Source organism: Myxocyprinus asiaticus, chromosome 37 (assembly GCF_019703515.2).
Source record: "Myxocyprinus asiaticus isolate MX2 ecotype Aquarium Trade chromosome 37, UBuf_Myxa_2, whole genome shotgun sequence".
Classification (NCBI taxonomy): Eukaryota; Metazoa; Chordata; class Actinopteri; order Cypriniformes; family Catostomidae; genus Myxocyprinus; species Myxocyprinus asiaticus.
In genome coordinates this window covers 34850428-34875403 of record NC_059380.1, presented here as the reverse complement: position 1 = coordinate 34875403, position 24976 = coordinate 34850428, and the positions used below count along the sequence as shown (strand labels likewise).

At 37.4% G+C, this 24976-nt stretch overlaps 1 protein-coding gene across 3 annotated transcripts in view; it reads right to left on the bottom strand.

Annotated features, from left to right (window-relative positions):
- The window catches only part of wnk2 (WNK lysine deficient protein kinase 2), a 48522-nt gene extending 25711 nt beyond the window's left edge, over nucleotides 1-22811 (bottom strand). For all 3 annotated transcript variants that reach the window (XM_051675669.1, XM_051675670.1, XM_051675671.1), the window contains exons 1-5: nucleotides 21373-22811; nucleotides 5341-5513; nucleotides 4791-5011; nucleotides 3945-4102; nucleotides 3454-3542 (exon numbers count right to left, since the gene is read on the bottom strand). In XM_051675669.1, the coding sequence (XP_051531629.1) occupies nucleotides 3454-3542; nucleotides 3945-4102; nucleotides 4791-5011; nucleotides 5341-5513; nucleotides 21373-22002 (1271 nt within the window). In that variant the 5' untranslated portion in view covers nucleotides 22003-22811. The remainder of the gene's footprint in view (nucleotides 1-3453; nucleotides 3543-3944; nucleotides 4103-4790; nucleotides 5012-5340; nucleotides 5514-21372) is intronic.
- Between the last annotated feature and the right edge of the window lie 2165 nt (nucleotides 22812-24976).

The following is a 24976-nucleotide window of genomic DNA, read 5'->3' as shown; positions in this document are numbered from 1 at the left end:
AAGTTTAGGCTTTACATATCAGTTTTCACTGCTGGTAGCACATCCTGAGCTGGTTGTCAGAACACCGGCAGTTTTTTCTTGCTTACCACCACTTCTCAGAGTCTCCCAATATGATGTAATGTCTTTATTTAATGTAAGTCAGTGATTCGATAAGGCCAGCCAATCACTTTTATCTGACCTTCCAAATTATTTTGATAAAATCGCGGCAGTAAACATCCGAGCCCTCTCTGCGCAAAACTCAGTGGTGAGTTTAACAACACTCAACACGTGCAACCACAGCATCGGCGGTCATCAAGCTATCCATGATCCAGTTCCTGACCGGAGCGCACATGTTTAAGCTTGTCTGGCCATAGTTCAGTTACTCTTTTCTAAAACATGAACCAGCAACTTTTAGGTGAGCGCATTTTATCACGTCTTATTCAATCAAATATATTTATGCAAATTGTTTATCCGATGGGTGCAGTCAAAACTACAGACTTAAAAAAATGTCAATGCTGTTACAGAAGTGATGTAAGCTCATATGCACAACCTTTTTTCACAAAAGATAAATCGATGATGAAAACCGAAGTTTAAAAAAAATCACAGGAAAATTTGCATTTTATTCTCAGTTCTGTAGTGTTCGTAAAAAGATTATGTGAAGTGTCACTGAACTTGCCTATGCATAAATCCTGACAGTGTTTATTTGTATACAGCTCTGTTAGTGTTCACAATCCTGAACATCATCAAATCAGTTTGTTCATCGTTTCTAATGATTATTTATTATCTGCACAATTATATGGCTCCTGTGTGCAAATTCATGTGTGCAGGACAAGAAAAGTCTAATTGTCCCCTCTTTTTCAGTTTTAGGCTACATCATTTTGTGTAAAAAGAGAGTTCTACATAAGATTGCCATTGTTCTCTTATGTGGGTTGATATGGTCAAAGATAGACTTAAGCAGGTCTAAACATTCTTCCTCAGATTTCATAAACAATAACCCTACATTGTATTTTTTATTTTCAAAGTTAATCAAAATCTATTTGTTAGTTGAGGGTGTAATGTTTGTTCTTCAGCCAGATCTTAAGAAGGAATTTATAGCCAGACTCAGATGTTAATTAAATACCCCTTGTAATGTAATTACATACTATTTTAATGTAAATAAATGCATAATATTAACAATTTTATTTTTGTGTTAGGTAAGATAAATTCCCCCCCCCCCCCCCGCACTTTTTTTCTTCCACTTCAAGCACTGAGAACAATAATACAAAAAGATCAGAAATACAGCATGAAAGCTTTTTCTACTCCTCCTTGGGGATTAAATGAACATTAAATTAATAGCGAAAAATGGGAGAAAGGATGTGTCTCGTATCTTTGGTGTGCAATGTGTGATTTAGATCACAATTGAGATTAATGTTTAGTCTTAGGGGCTTATCACATGGATGTGACTATTTTGGGTCACGGTCATAGTGCCACCACCTGGCAGCAGGAAGTGTGGCTCTTACAACAGACTTTAAAATAGTCCTCTTATATTTATCTAAATTGCATCAAAATTGTTTAGAATAATGTCAAATGCATGTGTCCATCTTGCATTGTTTTACAAAAGCCACCGGGTAGAAATTGACCCATGGTGCTTGGGCCCTTCATCGCTGCTTGCAGCTATATTTATTAGGGCCCAAACACTGAAAGTGCAGAGGCCCTAAGGATTCTTCTTCTTCTTTTCAAGATTTCAGTACTTTTGGGGTACTTAACATGCATGAAAACTCTTAGCCATTAGGCAATTAGGGCTAGGCAAAGTTGCAGGGGGGTGCGTGAAGGAGGCTCTTGAAAATGGGCATGTATGGGGGCTCTGTAGCACCCCCATTTTCACCTACAGTCACCAAAATTGGTACATATATAGATCTCATCAAGCCAGACAACTTTTGTGCTGACAGTCATAAGCTCCGCCCAACAGGAAGTCGGCCATTTTGGATTTTCTGATAATCACAGGCTGTGAACTTTTAAATATCCTCCTAAGGGATTTATATAACTGGCACCAAATTTGTGCAACATCATTCCAAGACATTGTAGATGCTAAATTACAAACTGATTTTTGATATTTTGAACAGTGTAGCCACGCTGAAGCAATACATTTATGGCGTAAAATGGGAAACAGAAAGTGCCTTATGTCTTCTGTGTGCAATGTGTGATTTAGATCAAAATTGAGATGTATGTTTAGTTTGGGGGGCTAATCACATGGATGTGACTATTTTGGGTCATGGTCATAGCGCCACCACCTGGCAGAAAGAAGTGTGGCTCTTACAACTGACTTTAAAATAGTTCTTTTGTATTTACCCAAATTGCTTCAGAATTGTTTAGAATAATGTCAAATGCCAAATGCGTCCACCTCGCATTATTTTCTGAACGCCACCAGGTGAAAATGGACCCATGGTGCTTGGGCCCGTCATCACTGCTTGCAGCTATATTATAGAATTGTTATTATGAATATTATTGCTACTTTTTGAATATTACATTTTTATACAGTTGTATATATTCTGTCTTCAGTTTCACCCAGCTGAATAGAGCTTTCATTTAAGTGGGACTTATATTTTGACAGACCTTTGAGTTCTTCCTGTTTTTGACGGGTTAATTAAATCAAGCTTCCCATTAATGCTGGGATAATCCCCTCATGACCCTCAGGCTGAAATCTCCGAGCTGCACAAGAGGAGTTCATTTAAGTGTTAACAGCCATTTATACTCTAAACACACTGCATGAAAATTAAGCACCATTAGTGTGTGTTGCATTTGTGTGTGTGTGTGCGCATGTGTATGTGAAGCAGATGACAGAACAGAGCCGCACCTCTTGTTCATTCTGTAGTATGCAGCGCATGGGACTGTATAATATTTCATTAAATTACATCCTTCTGCTGTTTAATGATCACACTTGGCCATATCCGGAGGTTTTTTATTTCAAAACTGTCACATCTCATAGCATTTTGCAAATTACAGCATACTGTAATATGGTACGAAAATTAGCAACAAAATGATATCGTACCATTTTAATTGTTTTGGTATCGCGATACTTCGTTAGTACTGGTAAATCGCACAGCCCTATTGTCAAGTGGACAAATTTCACAAAAATACATTAACGGATATCCCAAACATGTTAAATCTGAAGTACTATTAACAATACGTTGCAGTTGCAAATGTGAGTTATTTGACTGACCGATGATCTATGTATGATATACATCCCCAGACAAACACATCTAAAAACCAGGGGAGAATGGATGTCATTAGTATTTAAATTACCACAGGGTGACATTGTCATTGAGTAGAGATCAAATTACTGCAAAGGCAAATTACTGTAAAGGTTATCAGTTAAAGTTGCAGCTTTCCAGGAAAAGGCTGCCGATAAAACTACAAGTTGCACATCTGAATGATGCAGAGGCTTTGTGACCTTTATAGACATGTGGCAGGAGGCTGTAAAGCTGATGTACTCACCTTTCCTCCCAGTGATGACAGATACACTCTCCAATGATTTCTTTTATTTCAGGCACAGTCACCTTACCGAAACTGGCTGGCTTCACTCCCTGTGCAGTGAATTAAACAGGAATCCAACAAACACACATTTATACACTAAACTTCCATGAAACACTCTTACTACTAAAGGATAATGGGCCAATGACAAATTTCTTCCAGTTTCAAAGGCAACATTTCCTTCAGAACTTGAATGCAATTACAGAATGTGACATCAAAAAGCTTACTACTAATGATCTGGAAATCAGGAACTGGAACCATAATTATTCATATTAATATAAAAATGCTTGGCAAAGCCCTAGAGGTATATAATAAAGCTTAAAACCACCAATTATATCTTATATACTCTCAAGTTAAACCTGATAGAGCATCTTAAATGATATTCCATTCTAAAAAAAATTATTTTGCTTCAGGTTTTTGTTTTTATTATTTATTATTCTTTTTTTTTTAATTACACTGGTGACTTTGCGATAGATTTGTGCTGCATTCTGGCATTCTGAATATGGATACTCAGATGTGGCCATTTCCAGCATACACATCCCAAATGCATACACATCCACAGCTTCATCATAGTGTTCCTCATACATCTCAGGGGCCATAAACTCTGGCGTGCCTGAAAGATAAAGAAATCAATAATGAATGACAAAATGGATAATGCAGTCCTCGCTTTAAAATACCACATAACAAGCTACACTCACTATCATGTAAACATTAAAATGCCAGAGACAATAAAAAATATTATTACACAGCACTCTGGAATACTCAATTCTGATTGGTCAATGGTGCCATCAAGCGGTCTGATATTTCTCAATAACAACCGTACAGCCACATATCAGTATTGGTATCTGAACCATCTTTACTACTTCTCGCATCACTTTGCGTTCACTACAAGTAAGCTAATAAAATAATTTCAACTCAAATCAATGTTTCATGTGAATTTATTTATTTATTTGGCAAGTATTCTTGTCATAAGTTGCATAATGGCAGTCAGATGTTCATTAATTACAAAATAAACTCTGACACGAACCGGAAGTGGATTTCAGCTGTTCAGCAATTTATTTCCTCACATAAATACATAATTTCAACGCAAATAAAGATTTTATTTTAGTTAGTGGCCGTGTAATAAGTGGGATAATGTACAGTCAGCCGGTTGTTATTGCAAAATAAACCCATTCAGGGTGATACAAGACCCCTCTGCTTCACGTCGGGATCCTCATCACCCTGTCAGGGTTTATTTTGCGATATCAACCGGCTGACTGTACATTATCCCTTACAAATGTTTAATCACTCATGACTGTTACCTATAACGCTTTTGGCAAAGGAAGTTCTCTTTAGTGTGGCCAGACCGAGATCTCCGATCTTGACTGAGCCTGTAGGACCAGTAATGAAGATGTTGTCACACTTCAGGTCCCGATGGATGATAGGAGGGGTCCTCGTATGGAGGAAGTGGAGACCTTTCAGGATCTGTCTGCACCAGCTTCGCAAAACTTTAGGTTTCATCACCTTGAAACGCTTCAGATACCTATTTAAAGAAATACCAGGGTTAGAAATCATTGTCTTCATGAATGTTAATATGTTGTCAACTATATTCTAAATGGTGTATTACATTGGTGCCAATTGGAATCAAAGGGTTTGACCAAGGCAAGAAAGTTGTAAGAACGTAGTCTTGGTGCCTCAGACCGAACATGCCACACCAATGTTAACCTGGATTTCATTCCATTACCTACAATTTCACCCTAAACTCTCAGTAGAATCACACCCCATAAAATATAGAAGTTAACAATAAAATAATCCTTGAACTGTTTCATCAATCCATCAACTCTTTCTTGTCTTTTGTTCCATATTACTTACGTTTTCAGCGTTCCAGATGTCATCAGTTCGGTGACTAAAACAATGCACTTCTTCCCTTTAAGAGGAGATTCCCAAAAGTCATAGAAACGCACAATGTTCGGATGCTGGAGACCTTTCAGCATCTCTGCCTCCTCTTTAAACCTCTGACATTCCATTTTGGACAGCTTACGATCCTGGAAAGGCATTGGTGGGTGAGGTTCGATCAACAAGACGGTAGAATGAGAGGACAGGTAGAAAGAGAGTGGGAGATGTGGTGACTAAGGACATGTGCCACAGATTTACTGAACAGAATCAATCAATCAGTCAATCAATCAATCAATCTATCTATCTATCTATCTATATTTCAAACTGTTGGAAATCCTCAATTATCCTGCTGTTCAGGGAAAATATAGTTAAATGAAATAACTCTAGACCAGTTCGAAGACTATATTTTATTTAATGTAGGCTAATCTTTATTGATTCAGAATGAACAGTAATAGCTTTCTGGGCACAGAAAAGTATGTTGTCTTTGTGTGCATTAACACAATAAAATTTTGAGTAAGAAAGTCAAGAGGAAGATCAAAGGCAGACAAGAGATAAAAAAAGCTATAAGCTCAAGTTATTGAGGTGTAATAAACCTTAAAACTAAACCCAGCTGATAGTGTCAAAAAAAGTACATTTGAGATTAAAAACTTAATTGCTCAAGCAACCACATAATTTTGTGGTGCTTCTATGACACTTTTGCTCACGTACCCTCGTTCCTCAGAATCATACCCCTATCCTTTGCATTGCAAATGCAGCACTATCAGTTATGCTACTGCACAGTTTTATTACACTGGAACAAGCTTGTAAATGTAGTTGGTTATGTAATGCAAATGTTAAAATGTATCGCCATACAAGTCATGCGCTATACATTTGTTAATATAAGATAGCTTTGTGTGAGAAACAGGGTGAAATGTAAGTGTTTATGAACTGATAATTTGCATTTTGTTCCTGATTTGTGTGCAAAATAATAAAAGTCATTGTTGTAGTAGCACCTCTTGTGTTTATTCCACCACAAAACCAATCAGATTTTAGAGATAAGGAAAGGGGTAGGGTTAGGGTTTGTCTAGGTGATGGGGTAAGAGGCTTGTATGCCATTCTTTCAACCAAGGATTTTGCTGAAGAAAAAAAAAATATCATCACATGAATTAATAACTACTCGCTTGACCAAGCATGTTATTTTTAAGCTTAAAAGCTGGACTTTTGAATGCATAAAGACAATATAGCCAACTCTGAACAGGTGCTTTTTACTGACAAATTAGAAGTGTTCTGTTTTTAATAACTTATTAAATATAATTATTTATTGTACACCATCCTGTCAAACATTGTTTGACATACAAAATATATATTGAATAAAAAACCAGAGTTCAAAACGTCTCTTTTTATCGTGTTTTTGCTTGCTTGCATGAAACAAACAGAATATAAAAACAGCAGATGTTCCCAATTAAAACAAATACAATGTGATATGAAGCATTGATCTTAAAATAATCTTGGAGAAAATGCAACGCTACCTCAGATATCTTTTTTTAACATCCCGGGGGACTGGGATCCTGGTCTCTGGTTACAAAGCAGACCAATCACAGCAGTTGTGGTCTGCGTAATGTAATGTGTTTGAGAGTACTAAGCATCAAGAAATATTTAAGAACTGTCCAAATTTGTGGAGACATTGAATGTCTCATAATTTCTTTTAATTAAATATTACCTTATCATTTACAAATATCAGAGATCCCAGTTATTGAACTAATTTAAATTCACCAAGAAAACGCTAAGACCTAATCATAAACAAGTCCTTTTATTACTTTCTGCCATCAAAGCAACTGCAAACTTTTTTTCTCTCTCTTCCAAATACATGTTTTCAATGTTTATTGTGCACACCTCCCACTTTTTTACATGGCAAACTCGTAAACTCGCCCCTCTGTGACGCTTTCTGCAACTCTTGTCATGTGGAGGGCAATGTGGCGCTTGACGCTGGCGTTGAATGGAGCGTTGACGCCTCGACTCAACTCATGTGAAATGCGCTTTACAATGACAAAAGAACCTTATTGAAACTCAAAATTATTATTATTTGTCTATTATTGTGGTCTTTTCTGATAAAAGCCATGCTCAGCAGTTTAAATAGGCGACTTTAGGAAAATTATACCGTAGATCTGCTTTGTGTTTATAATTCTTATATTGAAGTCAGTAGATTTGTAGCCATGCAAGTTTTAATAAAGGAGAAGGTAAGGACGTTATTGAAACTCACTATTATTGTTGTCTTTTTGGATGAAAAATAATGCTCAGACTGAAGGAAGACTATAGATCTGCTTTGTTCTTTTAATGCTTAAACACTATAAAGTCTCTTGGTAGATTTCGGTCATGAATGACTCAAAATGATTCACTGACTCACTCATAGCACATAAGACGCTCACTTGTCGCCACTTAGTGACATTTCCAGAAGGGGTCACTGAACTAATCAGTTAACAAAATTGAACAAATTTGTGAAACAGAAGCAAGCCTCACCAAAACACTCTTTATTTTGCAGCTAATTCTGTACAATTGTGAGCTTGAATAAACTTGAATCACTAAAATAGCTGGAATTGGTGCTTTTAGCTTATTCTTTAAAAAAAAAAAAATATCCCCAGAAAAAAATTTCATGGACCAGTGATTGGCTTACCTTTTTCACCCCTCATGAGTTTGCATCCCTGTAATATGCTGTGCAAGAACAAATCTACAAATTAGAAAAGAAGCAAATTTGTTGTTTTTTCATTACCTCACACAGCGTAGCCTACCTATGTGACTTGTTTTTTTGTTTTTGTGCGTGTGTGTGTGTGTGTGTTTTGCATAGCCGAATTTCAAACATTACGAGTAAACACGCAACTAAGACGGACAGAAAACATGGACAAGTTCTTGAAAAGGAAACATATTGACGATGGTTAGCCTATGTGGGATAGTGGTGTGCCGTAGAATTTTTTAGTCGTAAAAAGTGTGCCTTGGCAGAAAAAAGGTTGGGAAACTCTGGCTTAGTCTATGCCATAACCGCCATAGCTATGCGTAGCAGTGACATGCCGTCCATATAAGCAGGGTAAGCAGTGCTTACCTAACAGAAGAGTGAAAAGAAAAATGACACTATGAAATATTTAAATACAATTGTTAATATAAACTACTGTTTTTGTTCAAATTCGTCATCTTTCAACTCAGTTGAGCAGCACAGTTATTCATTTATTCACTTTGGCACCACCCTCAGGTATAAGCACTTTATGTTATGCCATCTCTGACTTAGATTCAAAGCATTGTTCACCGTCCTTTCATTCAACATTATACCTTCATTCAAACTGAATCATGCACACTACTACAAATGACCAAGGTAAGCATGCTTACCTATACGAGTAAGCCAATCAGAAGTGCCTTCCTTCAGTCATGCTATCTGATAGGCTAGATTTTTGTTTTGCGTAATGTGTTATTAAGCGCTAAAATGGATATAGTGTAAGCATCGATGACCTACGCAGATTTGGCAAAGTTCATTTCAATAAAAAATTGAGAAAGAGTGGCTATCGAAACTTAAACAAGCGGGCGACTTTTACAACAAAGTGACGGAGATATTTATTTGCAAGGAAAGATGCATGGATTTTGTGTTCCAGTAAAGGTAAGATAATATGTTTATTAAAAATCTGTGTTATTGATACTAGGTCATAGATACTAGGTCATTGTTTCTGGTTAGTCTTAGGCTATGGAGTGGTGATCTGGCAATCATGTCCTTCTTGTGTTATGCTTTGTCTGTTTTATAGTTCTAACGTTAGGGCGCAGTGTCTGTTTAAAATAAAATATATTAAGGGATGAGTGCCGTGTTTACGTTACATTTGCCTTACATTTGCCTTGTGCATTCAGGTTAAGATTGTTGTCTTTGGTGGTCAGATTAGTTAATTGCTGCTGTCCATTCCAGTGTTTCTGAACTGTGGGAAGAGTAGTGATGAGTCGTTCATGAACGATTCGTTCATTTTGAACGTATCTTTTATGTGACTCAGAAGAACGAGTAGTCTCAGAGAGTGATTCATTCATTTTGTGTTGGCCGTGCATGTGCATTGCGAAACCTCTATTCGTTTGTTACGTGAAAACCGCATAGGCGCTGTACAGGAAACAGAAATGATTAGTTCACCTCTCGAGTCTTCTGGTCCGTGTCGTTCGTTCTTTTGTCACGTGACAGCCGTAACGCTATGCATTGCTCACACAGGAAACAGAAATGATTAGTTCACTTCTCGAGTGTTCTGGTCCGAGTCGTTCGTTCTTTTGTCACATGACAGCCGTATACGCTATGCATTGCTCACACAGGAAACAGAAATGATTAGTTCACTTCTCGAGTCTTCTGGTCCGAGTTGTTCGTTCTTTTGTCACGTGACAGCCGTATTCGCTATGCATTGCTCATACAGGAAACAGAAATGATTAGTTCACCTCTGGAATCTTCTGGTCCGAGTCATTCGTTCTTTTGTCACGTGACAGCTGTATACACTATGCAGTGACAAAAGAACGAATGACTCCAACCAGAAGATTCCAGAGGTGAACTAATCTTTCTGTGTCACATAATTTGTCATTGGCTGCATTATCAATTTTTCCTTATTGGGACTATATTCAAAGTTTGCGTAAGTAGACGTGTTGGGGGGGATTTGGCTATTGAAAATGTAACATTTTAATTTAATTCTGCTCAAATGAACGAAATGAACTAAATGACTTGAATAAAGATTTGTTCATTTTGCTGAATGAGACTCAAAGATTCAAGTCAGTAAAATGATCCAATCTTCCCATCAATAGGGAAGAGTGACATAGTGAAACTAGTAACTTGCAATCGTCAAAACAAGCTCTTCTGGCACTATGGTTCATTGTATGATTTAATGGACATAAACATGCTTGGCTCAATATATGACAATCTTTTATTTGTGTGATATGAGCAATATTACTGTCCTGAAATTTGGACAATTTGGTCATGAAGTTTGCCACTGTGACATAATTGATTCCACTGACTGGTGGGTTCTAAGGCAAAAATTTACGCCAATAATATTTCCGCGACATTACACTCACCCGTATAATGTGTTTTGGGCACAGCGTTTAATAAAGTGCATTAAAAATCTTTGATGTTTGCCTAGTCTCAAAGCCCATGGCACGTGCCTGATGCATAGCCTACAGCGTAGGTTTGATGCAGAAGTATAAATCGGCTTTAAGAGTTAGGGATAATCTTAGTTTCTATGACATAAATGTTGTTCCAAGACCAGCAAAATATGTTGATCTAGAAACATGTCTTATTAGGCAAACTCACGGTAGGCAGCTCAGTATATTTAGTGTAGATAATATAACTCTGGTTTAGAGAGGCACTACAGAGGTTTGTATGGCAGTTATACAAGGCTTGAAGAATGCTACAGTAACGGTTGTTGGTGGTTAACAGGTTCAACCGAGAGTGTGTTGGTCTTACTATGGGACAAGAGCCTTGAGCAAATCAATACCTTGACATTTTGCCTCCTTCTGCTGTTAAATCTGCTAAACGCTGACAGGGAGTATCTGTAACATTTTTGTCCCTTGCGATCAGGCAATGTGCAACCCCATAAAACCTCTGAGACTCACCCACACACTGCACCATCTGATACCTCACATGAACTCTGAGATACACACAGACAGAAATCTTATTCTATTTCCTCCCATTCATTCATAATTTTCATCCAGTTTTCTGTACATCTCACTGTCAAATATTGCAAATTATCAATTTAATCAGAAAAATCATTGTTAATCATACCACTTGAATGCCACATCATCCTACAAAGTAATTTGCACCAAACAAGCTACCAGGGGCTGGATTCCCGAAAATAAAACACAATTCTTAAAATAAAATTCTCCTTAACTAATATTTTCTACTTTCTATCTTTCTATCTACAAGTTAAGCTCAAATCTGCAGCATTTGTGGCATAATGCCACAAAAATGCATTTTGATGTCCCTCCTTTTCTTTAACAAAAAACAAAAATCTGCATTACAGTGAGGCATTGACAATAGAAGTGAATGGGGCCAATCAGTAAACATTAAAATACTTTTCGAAAAGGATTACCACAAGACGTAAACAACATATGTTTTAACATGATTTTAGTGTGATAAAATTGCTTACTAATCTTTCCTGTGTTAAGTTATATCTAATATTATACTTATATATCTAATAAACTTCGCTGCCATGACAACGTAACACAGCAAACCCTTAAACCCTAAAACAACTGTAAAAATTATGATTAAACAACTTTGCAGCTCAAATAATACACAAGTTTAAACAAAATAATTTATATAAGTGCTTTTATAAAATTATAAGCTTCACATTTCTGCCTTTAAACCCCTTCAAAAATTGTCCCCCTTCACTTCTATTGTAAGTACCTCACTTTAAGAAAAGGAGGGACAAAATCAACAGTATGCCACAAATGCTGTCAATTGAGCTATATTTGTATTGAACTCTGAATATTCCTTCAGGAAAAAAGTTAAGAATATTTTGTATTTCAGAAAAAAATACAAAAAAATAAAAATAAAAATATTTCTTATTTTCTTAAAAGTTAACGTTTATAGCTAGATACCTTCTTACAAACTTTTTAGAATGTTTCTTAAGAACATTCTTTTTTTCTTTCTTAAAGGTGCAGTATGTAAGATTCAGAAACCATTGTTATTAATGACACCTGTGGCCGTTAAGTGAACTGCAGCCAGCTACCTTTTGCTCGTGCTTGTGCTCGTGCACGCATTCCATAGGGACAGGAGTGAGCGAACATCGACCAAAACAATGATGTAACGTACAAAAAGACTGAACATGATTCACCAGCATCATGCTGACGGATAAGGTAGCATAATTTAAATTACACAGTTATGACTGTTTTACTACAAACTTTGAGACTGCATAATATATTTTACTCTCCAGAGTTGAAACAGGGCTAAAACAATGTGTGGATATAGGTTTGACTATGCGAGACTGTAGTTTGAAGTAATCACTTTTCTTTGCATGATACATTAACTGCATTTATACGACAGCCTATGTCGACGTTAGCTAGCTAGCTAGCTTTATCAATAGCTGTTAGCTAAATTTGGTGGATGATGACAGTAGCTATTTATGAAATAGACTGTACATTATAAATATGTTGACACAATTCAGTATTGATGTGATTCCATCACAACTGACATTTTGATATATCGATGCGCTATTGTTTTATAATAACAGAATGTATATATTTTCTGTATAACCAAGTTACGTTACACTAATGAATGGGTCTTTTTGCATTATCTTGAACACTGTCTAGCATTAATTTCATGTGTTATTGTAGTTTAGCCCCAAAACCAAACGATGGTCCCTCCAGGAATCAAATGCCCTCTCTAGTTTTCACTTTAGCCAGGCGGGATTCAGTAGATAAATATTTTTTTATTTAGAGTTAGTATAACTCTGGATTCCATCTCTAAAATAATGTTACCTAGTGTTGCAGTTTGTTGTCGCTGTTGAATCGTGGAAGAGAAGCACTGAGGCAAGGCTCTCGGGAGCACGCATAAACGTCACATCCTTTGGATTTTCCTGGCAAAAGCGACCCACTCCCTTCACATGAAAATCAGTCTACAGGCATTAATAGGCAACCTTTTAAGTTGTGTTACAAGCCGTTCACACGTTGACAAAAAAAGGGCGAATATTACATGAAAATTCTTACATATTGCACCTTTAAGAAGATTTTCGTAATTCGGACCCAAATTCCAAGGCCATGTCCACATTAAAGCCCCGTTCATAGCGCCAGTGACACACAGCAGCAAAGGGACGCAATCGCTTTCATTTTCAATGAGAGCAGAGTGACAAGATGTGGCCGTGGCGAGTAACGCAAAGTTGAGGAAAGTTTAACTTTATGCAAATGATGAGCGACATTCGGAAGTGACAACCAATGGGAGAGAAGGCAGTGGAGCTCATGTCATCCGTCTCCTGTGACAAAACGGTGTATAGTGCAGGCAAGACAGAGGAGAAGTTATAAAGTTTTGAGGGATTTCACTGTTGTATATAATTTGTGTGTGTCAGAAACTGTTGGCATTCTGAAGGCCCAGACATACTTAAATTTTGCGTGTTCCGGATCGGCTCGTGTTCCCTTTGTGAGTATACTCTTCTGACCGTGAGCAAAACACGTTTGACGCATGCCCACTACAACTACTTTGTAATACTCTTTTAGTAGAGTCAATGGCCGGCGCATCCACCCGAAGTATACTTTGGGCTTGAGTGACTTTGATTATTATTTGATAGATTGTTTGTCTTGTTAATATGATGCATTGAGCACTGCTGCAGGTTATATACTGAAAAACACTCTCCCATGAAGAATGAATTTTTTAGAGATAAGAGAACTGATTCCTTGTCAAATTAGAATATCTTATTAAGAGGTGCACTAGCAACTGACACTAGAGGCTGTAGCCTTTAGCCTCCTTGCTAGAGCAACCGTCTCCCATGCTGAAGACGCCGGTTCAAGTCTCGTACGGAGCGGGAATAACAGGAGCATCACAATGGTGCCGTAACTCGGCTGGGAGTGAGGTTTAGGGGGGTGAGTTTAACGGGAGCCAGCTGATAGATAGCTGTGTAATGTGTATAAACCTCACTCTCCTAACCTCAAGAGGTGCACTAGTGACTGACACTAGAAGCTGTAGCCTTTAGCCTCCTTGTTAGCACATCCGCCTCCCATGCCGGAGACGCCGGTTCGAGTCCCGTACAGAGCAGGTAGAACAGGAGCATCACGCTGGCAGTACATTTTATCTTATGATTAGATTTTCTAAAGCTACTATGGCCAGTTCTGTGGTCCACCAATAACGTTAGAGTGACAGCAGTAGGAACGTCCACTAGCGACTTCACAGTACAGAGACTAGCGACATCCAGCAACAATGTCACTGGTGGTGTGAACGGGGCTTAATACCTTTTTGTTTGAAAATGCATTGATTAGGCTGTGCTATGTTTAAGCCTCACATCCACAAAGCATCCACACACCGTTTCCCATCACCAAAAAAAGAGCGTTTAGAAAATGCTTTTTATTACTGCATACTTTGGAAAACGATGACGATGGAAACGGACAACGGGATTTCCAAATGAAAAAGGATTAGTGTGGATGTGGCCAGAGTATGTGAGTGGAGTGGAGTGGCAAACATTTCCCCTCAGCACTCAAAGCATTCTTTAATCACTCTGCTCCAGCTCCACTCCAGGTTGTCCATTTCCTGCACTTCGCTCGCTCCGCGCTCCTGGATTAGAGAAACCCCGCTCCGTGTTCGCTCCATGGCAAAATTAGCGCCTAACTACCTCTCCACTGTAAAGTTATTTCAGTATGCTTTTAAATATCACTACCTTCCATGCAGAAGATGTATTAAATGAAAAATAAATACACAATACTAGAAGAAAAGCTACAATGTGCTTTATTGGAACACTAACATTAGCCCAAGACTAAATTAAATGATTTTTATAGCTTACTTTTGAAACATGTTTGAGTTCACTTTTAGAAATACTAGCTTTTGAATTTTGTAAAAATTTTAAATCTATCTCTCTCTGTTCGCGTTTGCTGAGCTTCTTCATCTGCAAATGTATAATGCATAAATTAGCCTACGGCACTAAAATAAATTTAGATGGCAATCGATTAAAGTCAACTACTCAATATTAACATGTTGATTAGTTCAGTTGGTGTTTTAGGTCATTAAAAGTTCAATTCTATTTAATGCGGGATATAATAGCCTATAGTTAAGATTGCGATGCATTAGATTAGAATGATGATATGTTATTATAATTATTCCAAAGATTTAATATATATATATATTACTGACCTTTTTCTCTCCACATGTGAATGGATTTCATTGTGTTTTCTGGACAAGTATTTTAGGATTTCACAAAAGACCTTTGATCGTGGCAATCACCTCCCCACTCGTGTTCTGCTTCGCCGTCTCGTCATTGATTTTCAATACATGCTAGTTGATGTAGGAATAAAGAGACGAGACCGGAGCATGTAATTAAGTCAAGCTTTACCGCAAGCTTAACTCAGTAATAGGGAGCATGAAGAAACCTTCGTGCTGTAGGTCAAACATTACCAAGTCCCACTAGATTAAAAAAAAAATTATTATTATTATTATTTCTGGTTATATCAGAAATTCCATCTTTCCTTCATGCCAATAGTGTTTAACACTGCTTAACACATGGTGAATTATTGCATTAAGGGCCGTTAACAGGTGTTGTGCCCATGATGGAACATTAGTGGAGTGCTCTTGGAGCGAGAGAAAACAATGACGCTCCAATTTTTAAAAACCGCTCCTCACTCCAGGCAAAATCATGCCTCTCCACTCCTCACTCCACTTCCATTCCTCTCGCATACTCTGGATGTGGCCTTAGGTTGTTCCTATCTGAACTTACTGAATGACAAGCTAGCTAACCAATATAACCACCAACTGTGAGCAAGTGCAGTAACTTTCATTTTCAAGCATGGTCAACTATGTGCAATAATGGGTGTACGTTTACATTTATCCATTTATTTAGACAGTTTTATCCATGGTGACTTAAAAATTAGGTAAAACACAACCAATTCATTATCAGCAACAACATCAGCAATACCGCAATACAGAATTTCAACAGTAAACCAGAATAGTACCGAAGTACTGTATGTTAAATATGTTGATAGGTTAAAATATTATCCCAAACTTTCATCCAAGTTTCATCACACCTGAAAAAAATGAGTGATTATTTTAAGGGGTTTTACTAAAGCAGAGGCTCTCATAAAAGGAATTAAAAGCTTTATGCTTTTATGTATGCCCAGGGCATGGCACTAAGGATTTTTCCAGCAATTTGACTCAAATAAAGACTCCACCACAGATAGCTGAAGATAACTTGAGGATCTACAGTTGTGGTTTTACTGATGCAAAACTGCCAGAACAAATGAGGCGTAAATCAGGTTGGGCGTTCTTCTGTACAAACAATAATTCCATAAGAAATATCTTTTAAAAAGAGCTTAAGTCTCAATCAAGCTATTGTTTGGTGTGAGGGATGCTACATTCCTTAGTACACAGCCATCTTCACCTCAGCTGACCTGTACCTCTCGGTCTCTTCCTTGCTCTCTCTCCTCTCTCATTGCAGATTTGGTGGCCTGTGTCAGCAATGCACAGCCGCCTAACTATACTGTGTGCTGTATCTGGTGTGCATTCCATTCATATGATCAGCAGGATCATCAAAACTGCCACCATGCCCCCAACAATTGCCGGAACACTGAACACTCTCATAGACAAAAACCAGACCCCCCTCATGTAAAACATCAAGTGTCCAGAGATCATAACTGCCTAATCATCCTCCCATGGACAGACAGCTCAGAATTTAATCTTTCTAGCCAATCCAAAGCTTATTCTGTCCATAAAGTATTTCTTAATGAAACAAGACAAAATGATTGTGAAATAATGTATTGTGGATCAGTAAAAATTGTGTGAGTTATTTATAAAGGGCACAGATGAATCATATATCATACATACTCTATGTATGAATAATATGCCTCTAGGACAATTTGATCAGCAAACAATTTCTTGTTTCTGGTTTAGACCTGAGAAAATGAAGAAACAAGAATGGTAAGAGAATCTAACAGATATAATCATTGGTGCTTGATAACATTGCAATGTTGCATCATTTCAGCAGGTACAGTAGGTGCACATGACCAGACCTTGTCACATGACCCCCCCCATGCAAAGGGGACTGATCCTCCAGGGATACATGGTACACTGCTGCTCTCTAGAATTTGTGTCCAAACCCTCCAACCTGTCTAAATGGCTATTTCAGGATTTTTTGTTTGTTTGTTTGTTTGTTTGTTTTTTAGTTAAACCCCAATTCTGAAAAAGTTGGGACAGTATGAAAAATGCTAATAAAAACAAAAAAAGAGTGATTTGTAAATTATATTCACCCTTTGCTATATTGAAAGCACTACAACTACACATTATATGTTTTACCTTGTGAATTTCATTGTTATTTTTATATTCACAGTAATTTCAAATCAAATGATTGCAACACGCTCCAAAAAGGTTGGGACAGTCGAGTGTTTACCACTGTGAAACATCACCATTTCTTCTATTAACACTTAATAAGCATTTGGGCACTGAATACACAAGTCTGTTAAGTTTAGAAAGTGAAATTGTCCCCCAATCATCCATTATGTAGGTCTTTAGCTACACAATAGTACAGTGTCTTCATGGTAGTATGGGGTGCTACATAATGCACCACACATTCTCAGCTTGAGACAGGTCAGGACTGCAGTCAGGCCAATCTAGCACCCACACTCTCTGCTCACACAGCCATGCACTTGAAATCTGGGCAGTATGTGGTTTGAAGTTGTCCTGCTGGAAAATGCAGGGACATCCCTGGAAAAGATAGTGCTGGATGGCAGTATATGCTGCTCCAAAATTTGTACATATCTGTCTGCATTCATGGTGTTCACACAGATGTATGAGTTACCCATGCCATGGGCACTGACACACCCCTGGCCCATACAGACACTGGCTTTTGGACCTGATGCTGATAACAGCTTGAATTGCCCTTTTCCTCTTTGGCCTGGATAACACGACAGCTTTGTTTTTCAAAAACTTTTTGAAATGTGGACTCTTCAGACCAAAAAACACAGTTCCACTGTTCTACTTTCCATCTAAGATGAGACCGAGCCCAGAGAAGTCGGCAGCGCTGCTGGACTGTGCTGATGTAGGGCTTCTACTCTGCATAGTAGTCTTAACTTGCATCTGTGAATGCAGCAGCGAATGGTGTTGACTAACAAAGGTTTACTAAAGTTATCCCAAGCCCATGTTCATGATATCCATTACAGATGAAAGCCATTTTTTTAAGACAGTGACGTCTGAGGGATTAGAGATCACGCGCATTCAGAAGTGGTTTTCGCCTTGCCCTTTACGCACAGAGATTTGACCATATTCCTTGAATCTTTTAACTATATTGTGCACTGTAGAGGGTGAAATGCTCCAAATCCTTCCTATTTGTCTTTGGGGAACATTGTTCTCAAAGTGCTGGATTATTTGCTGAAGCATCAGTTGGCAAATTGACAAATCTCGAATGATCCTTGCTCTTGAAGGACTAGGTCGTTGGAGGCTCCTTATATACTATGAAACGATTGCCTCACCTGTTTAACATCTCCTGTTTCCCATTGCCTTGTTATTTCAACTCGTCAAATTGTTATTAGTCTTAAATGGCCCGTCTCAACTTTTTTGGAGCGTGTTGCAATCATCTGATTTGAAATTACTGTACATTTTTAAAAAACAATTAAATTCACAAGGTAAAACATCATATAATGTTTAGTTGTAGTGCTTTAAATATAGCAAAGGCTGAATATAATTTACAAATCACTCCATTTTGTTTTTATTAGCATTTTTCATACTGTCCCAACTTTTTCGGAATAGGGGTTGTAGTTCTGATATACATTAAAGGTTTTAAAGGGGTGGTTCACTCAAAAATGAAAATTCTCTCATTATTTACTCACCCTCATGATATCCCAGGTGTGTATGTCTTTCTTCAGCAGAACACATTTGAGGAAAAATAGAAAAATAGCTCAGTAGGTCCTTAAAATGCAAGTGGATGGTGATCACACTTTTGAAGCTCAAAAAATCACAGATAGTCAGCATAAACATCATCAATACAACTCTAAATGTATGCCTTCTAATGTGATACAATCGCTTTTGGTGCGAAAAAGATCAGTATTTAAGTACTTTTTAACTAGAATCCATCTCTTCCGGTAAACTTCATGAGAGGGTGGAGTTCACGCGGTCTCTTGTGTTTCGTATTCACATTTCCATGTTATGGAATCTCACATTCTTCTCTCGGTTGAGACATCCAGGATAAGCACACAAACGCACCATTGTGAGTAAAGAAACAGATAATAACAGATCTAAACCAAAACAAATGAAGCTTCTGTACAGCGTTCCTCCTACTCAGTTGTAAACAGCCCTGCTCTTCCAGATGTGTCGCACGTGTGTCAGTTCTTGCGTCTCACATGCCAACACGATTACATCACACGCACATACCGCTGCTGACGGGAAGCGATGATTTAGAGTTAAAAGTGCTTGAATATTGATCTTTTTATGCACCAGAAGTGATCGTGTCGCTTTAGAAGAGATTAATTTAACCGCTGTAGTTGTATGGATGATGTTTATGCTGACTATCTGTTCTTTTTGGAGCAAAAGTCAGATCACCATCCACTTGCATTTTAAGGACCTACTGAGCCAAGATATTTTTCTATTTTTCTTCAAATGTGTTCTGCTGAAGAAAGAAAGACATACACACCTGGTATATCATGAGGGTGAGTAAATTATAACATTTTCATTTTTGGGTGAACTATCCCTTTAACACTGACTCTAACACAAGCACAAAGATGTTTGTAGGAGGTATTATAATGCAGTCAAAATATAAGGTACTAGATTTAAAAAAATCTTTATATCCTTATATTTGCAGTATCTAATATAATCTTTAATCATTATCACCTAAAAAAACAAAATATTTATCTTGCAATATTCCAGAAAGGAATAATGAAATTCTTCAGTTTGACACTTTGCATTCTCAGAACTTTGTCCCCCCAACCATCGCTGTCCTCAAATGATTCTAGAGCACACTAGAACTAGCCCTGGTCCTTGTGATTCAGTCTCTCCATTTTACAATCAATAGTGGTGATAAACGAAGAGGCCATATCAGATGACCCGGCAAACTTGCACAAGGAGGAAGCATTTTAAATAGCAACTGGATCAATCAACTTGAAAATATAGACTTCTTTGTTAAAATCAAGTGATAATAAACTACATAGAACTAAATTTTTACGTTTAGGACAGTTTTTACTTCTTTCCTGCATGGCCAAGGTAGGTTTGTTGGTTAAATGACAGTTCTGTGTTGACATTTCTTTTTTTTTTTTTTTTTTGACACAATGGTTTTAAATACAACAGGTAAAGGGTGTTTAACACTTGTGCGACGTTAGGGACATTTTTGTCTTTTTCATTTTCATTTTTTTCGATCATTTTGGCTGTGTTAATAACAATGGCATAAATTTGGCCAAAGGTGTGTATTATTGGGGGAATTTTGATATTTCAACCTCAGTTCCTATAATACATCTATAATACACTGTGTACACAAAATAGTTACCCTCAGGATCCTAAGGACAAAAATGTCCCCATTGAAAGCCATTAAATCTGCAATTTTTGATCCCAGTTAATTTCCCATTAAACCATAAAATCATGAATTCTGTGATATTGTGCTTTTATTCCAGAGCCCTGGATTCAAAATTTAAATGTTTAATATTTTCCACCAGATGGCACCATTTTTCTCATGTTTAGCCTATGGAGAAAATACATGCTTTTATCCTATTGTATGAATGAATGATCAGGTTGGTTAAAAAATCTAAGTCAGTGAAAGTGGAAAATAATATTAATATATAATATTTTTATGGCAGTTTTTTGATACAGACATTTTTGTCCTCTAAGGTCCTGTTTTTTTATTTTTTTTCCTGACACTGCACAAAAAAATAATAATAATGCATCAAAATCAGTGTTGTTGCTAATCATAGACATATCCCAGACTGTGATAATCCCAACAAAAAAAAATTCCCCTTAGCATTTTGTATATGGAAAATAAATTTTGTTTTTTGTTTTTTAAATAAAAAACAACAGTGACATTATATAAACAAACTGGCATTTAAAGGGTTAAAATCCTGAAAATTAATGAATATTTGGTAGTTATGATCAGAACTGATGTTGGTTAAAAAAAATAACTCATTGAAAGTGGAAAATAATATTAATATATAATATTATTAAGGGAGTTTTTTGACGCAGACATTTTTGTCCTCTAAGGACCTCCGAGTAACTATTTTAATTGACACACAAGGGTTAAGAACATTTAGGGAGAACCCCCAACTTTAAGGAAAAGTCCTAGAGGATTCCAGCCAGAGGCCTATATGCATCCAGGTGAAATTTTAAACACCACTGGTCAAAATTCAGGACAAGATATCTTGTGATTGTATTTGTCTTACCTGAAGTTCACACCAGGCCACCTCCACCCACGTCTCAGTGTCCAGGCCCTTGTAGACCGTTTTGAAGGACCCTCTGCCAAGCTCTATATCAAACTTGAGAAAGCGTCCACCTGGAGAGGTGGATACCGCCTTCATTTCGGCCTCTTCCTCGTTCTCGTCGCTCCCAGCTTTCCCCACACTCTTGTCGCTTTCAGACGGCTCAGCATCGTGTCTTTGCTCGGCCTCGCGTGTCTCTCGCTCTTTTCCCAAATTCTCGTTGTCACCATCCCCTTGCACCACCTGACTCTCAGCGTTTGAGCTCCTCTGCACTGCAATCTGTGCGCTCCGCGGATGCGCGCTTTTAATGGGACTGCTGCCGGTGCTGTCGCACTCGAGAACTTCGAGTTCTTGATCCTCTGACTCAGAGAACCACAAACTTCTGCGTATAAATCTCTGCCGGACCAGCCTTCGGTAATCCGATAGGGGGTATGCGGTAGGATCACTGGCCCCTCTGATCGCTGCAACGGTGGGGTCCGTATGAGTGGGCTGTTCGTGACCATTTTCATAAATTCCGGTCTTTTTTGAGGGGACTGGAGGAACCGCTAAGCGCAAAGGCTGCTTCTCAGAGTCGGATCGAGTCAGGTTTTCCATGACCCGTGAATAGCTGAACACTTATCTGTGACATTCAGCCGTTTGCATGGTCCTCCTTGAATGGACGCACCTGCAATGCCAATCTGCACTGACGCAGTTTGGCATCATTTGAGAACCGAATGCTTAATTCTTCTTTTACATATGATATCAAATATTAATTATAGCCTAGTCGAATCATTAATAGAGTTAGTTTTTAAATTTCAATTAGTGAGCCATGGCACCCAATTCAAATACGACGCTAGCTCCCTTGCATTTTATTTTAACAATAATACAAATCCATGTCAAAAATCTACTTCAGAATCATTTAAAAAGACCATCCCATTCAATTTTCCAATGTGAAACTGATATGAATAGGCTATCTCTTACGAACTCACCATGTTGGGTAGTTCACAGAGGCTGTCGCGTTGTTTAATCCGTCATAAAACTATAAAGTGCGCGGCTGTTCGTTTCTATAATTGCTAGCTCGAAATGTATAACAACATTTTAATGAATTATCTCTGAGACAGCATGTACTTTCATCAAACCGCCACATTGTTGTTTTTAAACCGGGGTAGGCTACCCTTGGTTCTTATAAATGTCAACGTTTGTCCGGGACATGAAATCCACAGCCCGGTGCAGAAGCGTTGATCAGATTATTTGCTCACTGCGGCAATGCTCTCCTCATCTCGGGTAATAAGGTCCCGACACCTCCCTAAAGATTCCTCGCGCGTTATGTTATAGTCGCGAAGGCTTTCTTAGTTAGTTTCTGTACCAGTGCTGATGCGCTTTTAATACGGACATCCTCCTGCGCCTAGCAACAATGTGCGTCCAATAAACGCGTCTGTTTTAGGCGGTACCCTTTTCCTCCTTACGGGTAGTCATGGACCCCACGGAACGCTGTCTGGGTCCGCCCAGGACTTTACGTGACATTAAAGCAGTGGTTCTCAACCTTTTTGACTCCAAGGACCCCCATGTAGGCTATTAGATATTTATAATATAAGATATAGGCCTATCTATTATAAGATATTTCCTTAAAACTTGTGATTCCAGAAATGTCTAGAACTGTATATTCTTCATAAAAAGCAAGAAGTTGAAGGGAGTTATTACATTTTTTTTTTTTTAGCATTTTCAGTAAGTTGAATTATAATAATTATATAAAAAATGATAATAATCTATCATATTTTAAATAATATTAAGAGATCTTGAGGCCCCCCTGGAAGTGTGCTGAGGCCCCCTAGTGGATCCCGAGCCCTACTCCCCTGGTTGAGAGCCACTGGGTTAAAGAACGGAACACTAGGGCGCATAATAAGGACTCATTATGTTAAACTTGTATTGCGTAGTCTTAATGTGAAGGAGGTTCGCTTATACAGATTAAAGTAGCTTAAATAATATTTATTTTCTACGTAGCTTACTCTATACTATCTCTATATTATGTAGGCTTTCCGTGTGACTTTGTTAAGAATGCTGAATATTTAATGGCATGGTCTCAGTGAGCAGGGTTGGGAGTAACAAAATACATGTAACGGGATTACGTATTTAAAATACAAAATATAAGTAACTGTATTCCACTACAGTTACAATTGAAATCATTGGTAATTAGAATACAGTTACATTCAAAAAGTATTTTGATTACTGAAGAGATTACTTTGCATTTTATTGTCATTTGTTTCATTTAATATTTAGTCCTTTCAGATGGAAAACATTTATACATATAAATGATGCAATCCAAAGTGCATTTGAACAGCGGTGAAACACTTTCTTAAGATGTGTTACATTCATATGAGCAGACAGAGAAGTAAGTTTGAAGTAAGTTTGGAGCAGAAGAAATAGAAATAAACCTTGTGTAAACTGTCAGCTTTACGCTAAGCTAAAATGCTATTTCTAGCCATTTTATATGCATGTTACCAGGCACGATCATATTTTTTTATTTTTTTAAGAAAATTCACATCGGATCATAATTTCTTTTTTTCTAGTAAGACCTGAAATATTAGGGCAAAAATCATATTCTTGATAATAATTTTTGTATTGTTTTCCTTTAAAAATATCTAAAAATCCTTAAAACAAGATCAATTTGATTTACCTTGTTTAAGAAACAACACTGCATAAGATATTTAGGTTTTTCAGAGAATGTATTTTTAACATGTGTATTTTGTCTTACTGTACTGGCAGAGTTTTTATAGTCAAAACAAGTGAAAAAAATCAACCAGTGCTGAAGAAGTAATCCAAAGTATTTAGAATATGTTACTGACCTTGAGTAATCTAACAGAATACGTTACAAATTACATTTTACAGCATGTATTCTGTAGTGGAATACATAATTCACTCTATAGCCTATATAGCATAATATAAATTAATGATGTCATATAATTATTATATTAATAATAATTGTTTGCATTAAATATGACTTTTAATGTAATTGTCACATGTTCCATTTACTCGATGGATAATTATTCTTCAGTTATACTCTTGAGACACTACTCAAAGTTGTTGTTATTAATATTAGGCTACATCTATTCTAGTTAGTCTGCTGATTACAATTGCACTCTTTATCCGGTACACCATTACACTTATGTGTGTTTTTTGGAGCAACCGACCACTATGTCAAATTCCTTAGGACTTATTTAACAACTTATAATTTATTTGATAACTTATTTAGCTAATACAGGTAGCCTAAACTCTGATTTTGACTCAATTACCACTAGATGGCAGCAGATGTCTATTTATTTGGCCAATCACTTTAAGTCAAACGCAAATCTCGCTGTTGGATCAAAGATATCACCACGGTCAGTTCCCTTTTTTCGTGGTCAGAAAACCATCTCGAACAAGCTTGCGCATCTTTTTATATAGGTAGGGCCTATTTCTACAATAACAATGCCACCAGTTCATTTTGACGTTAAAGCTTTAAATTGAATATACATGTATACATGCATTAGGAGTGATCATGCGAGAGTATTGTAAATATCGAATATCAACACTGATAAGAGCATGAACTTTG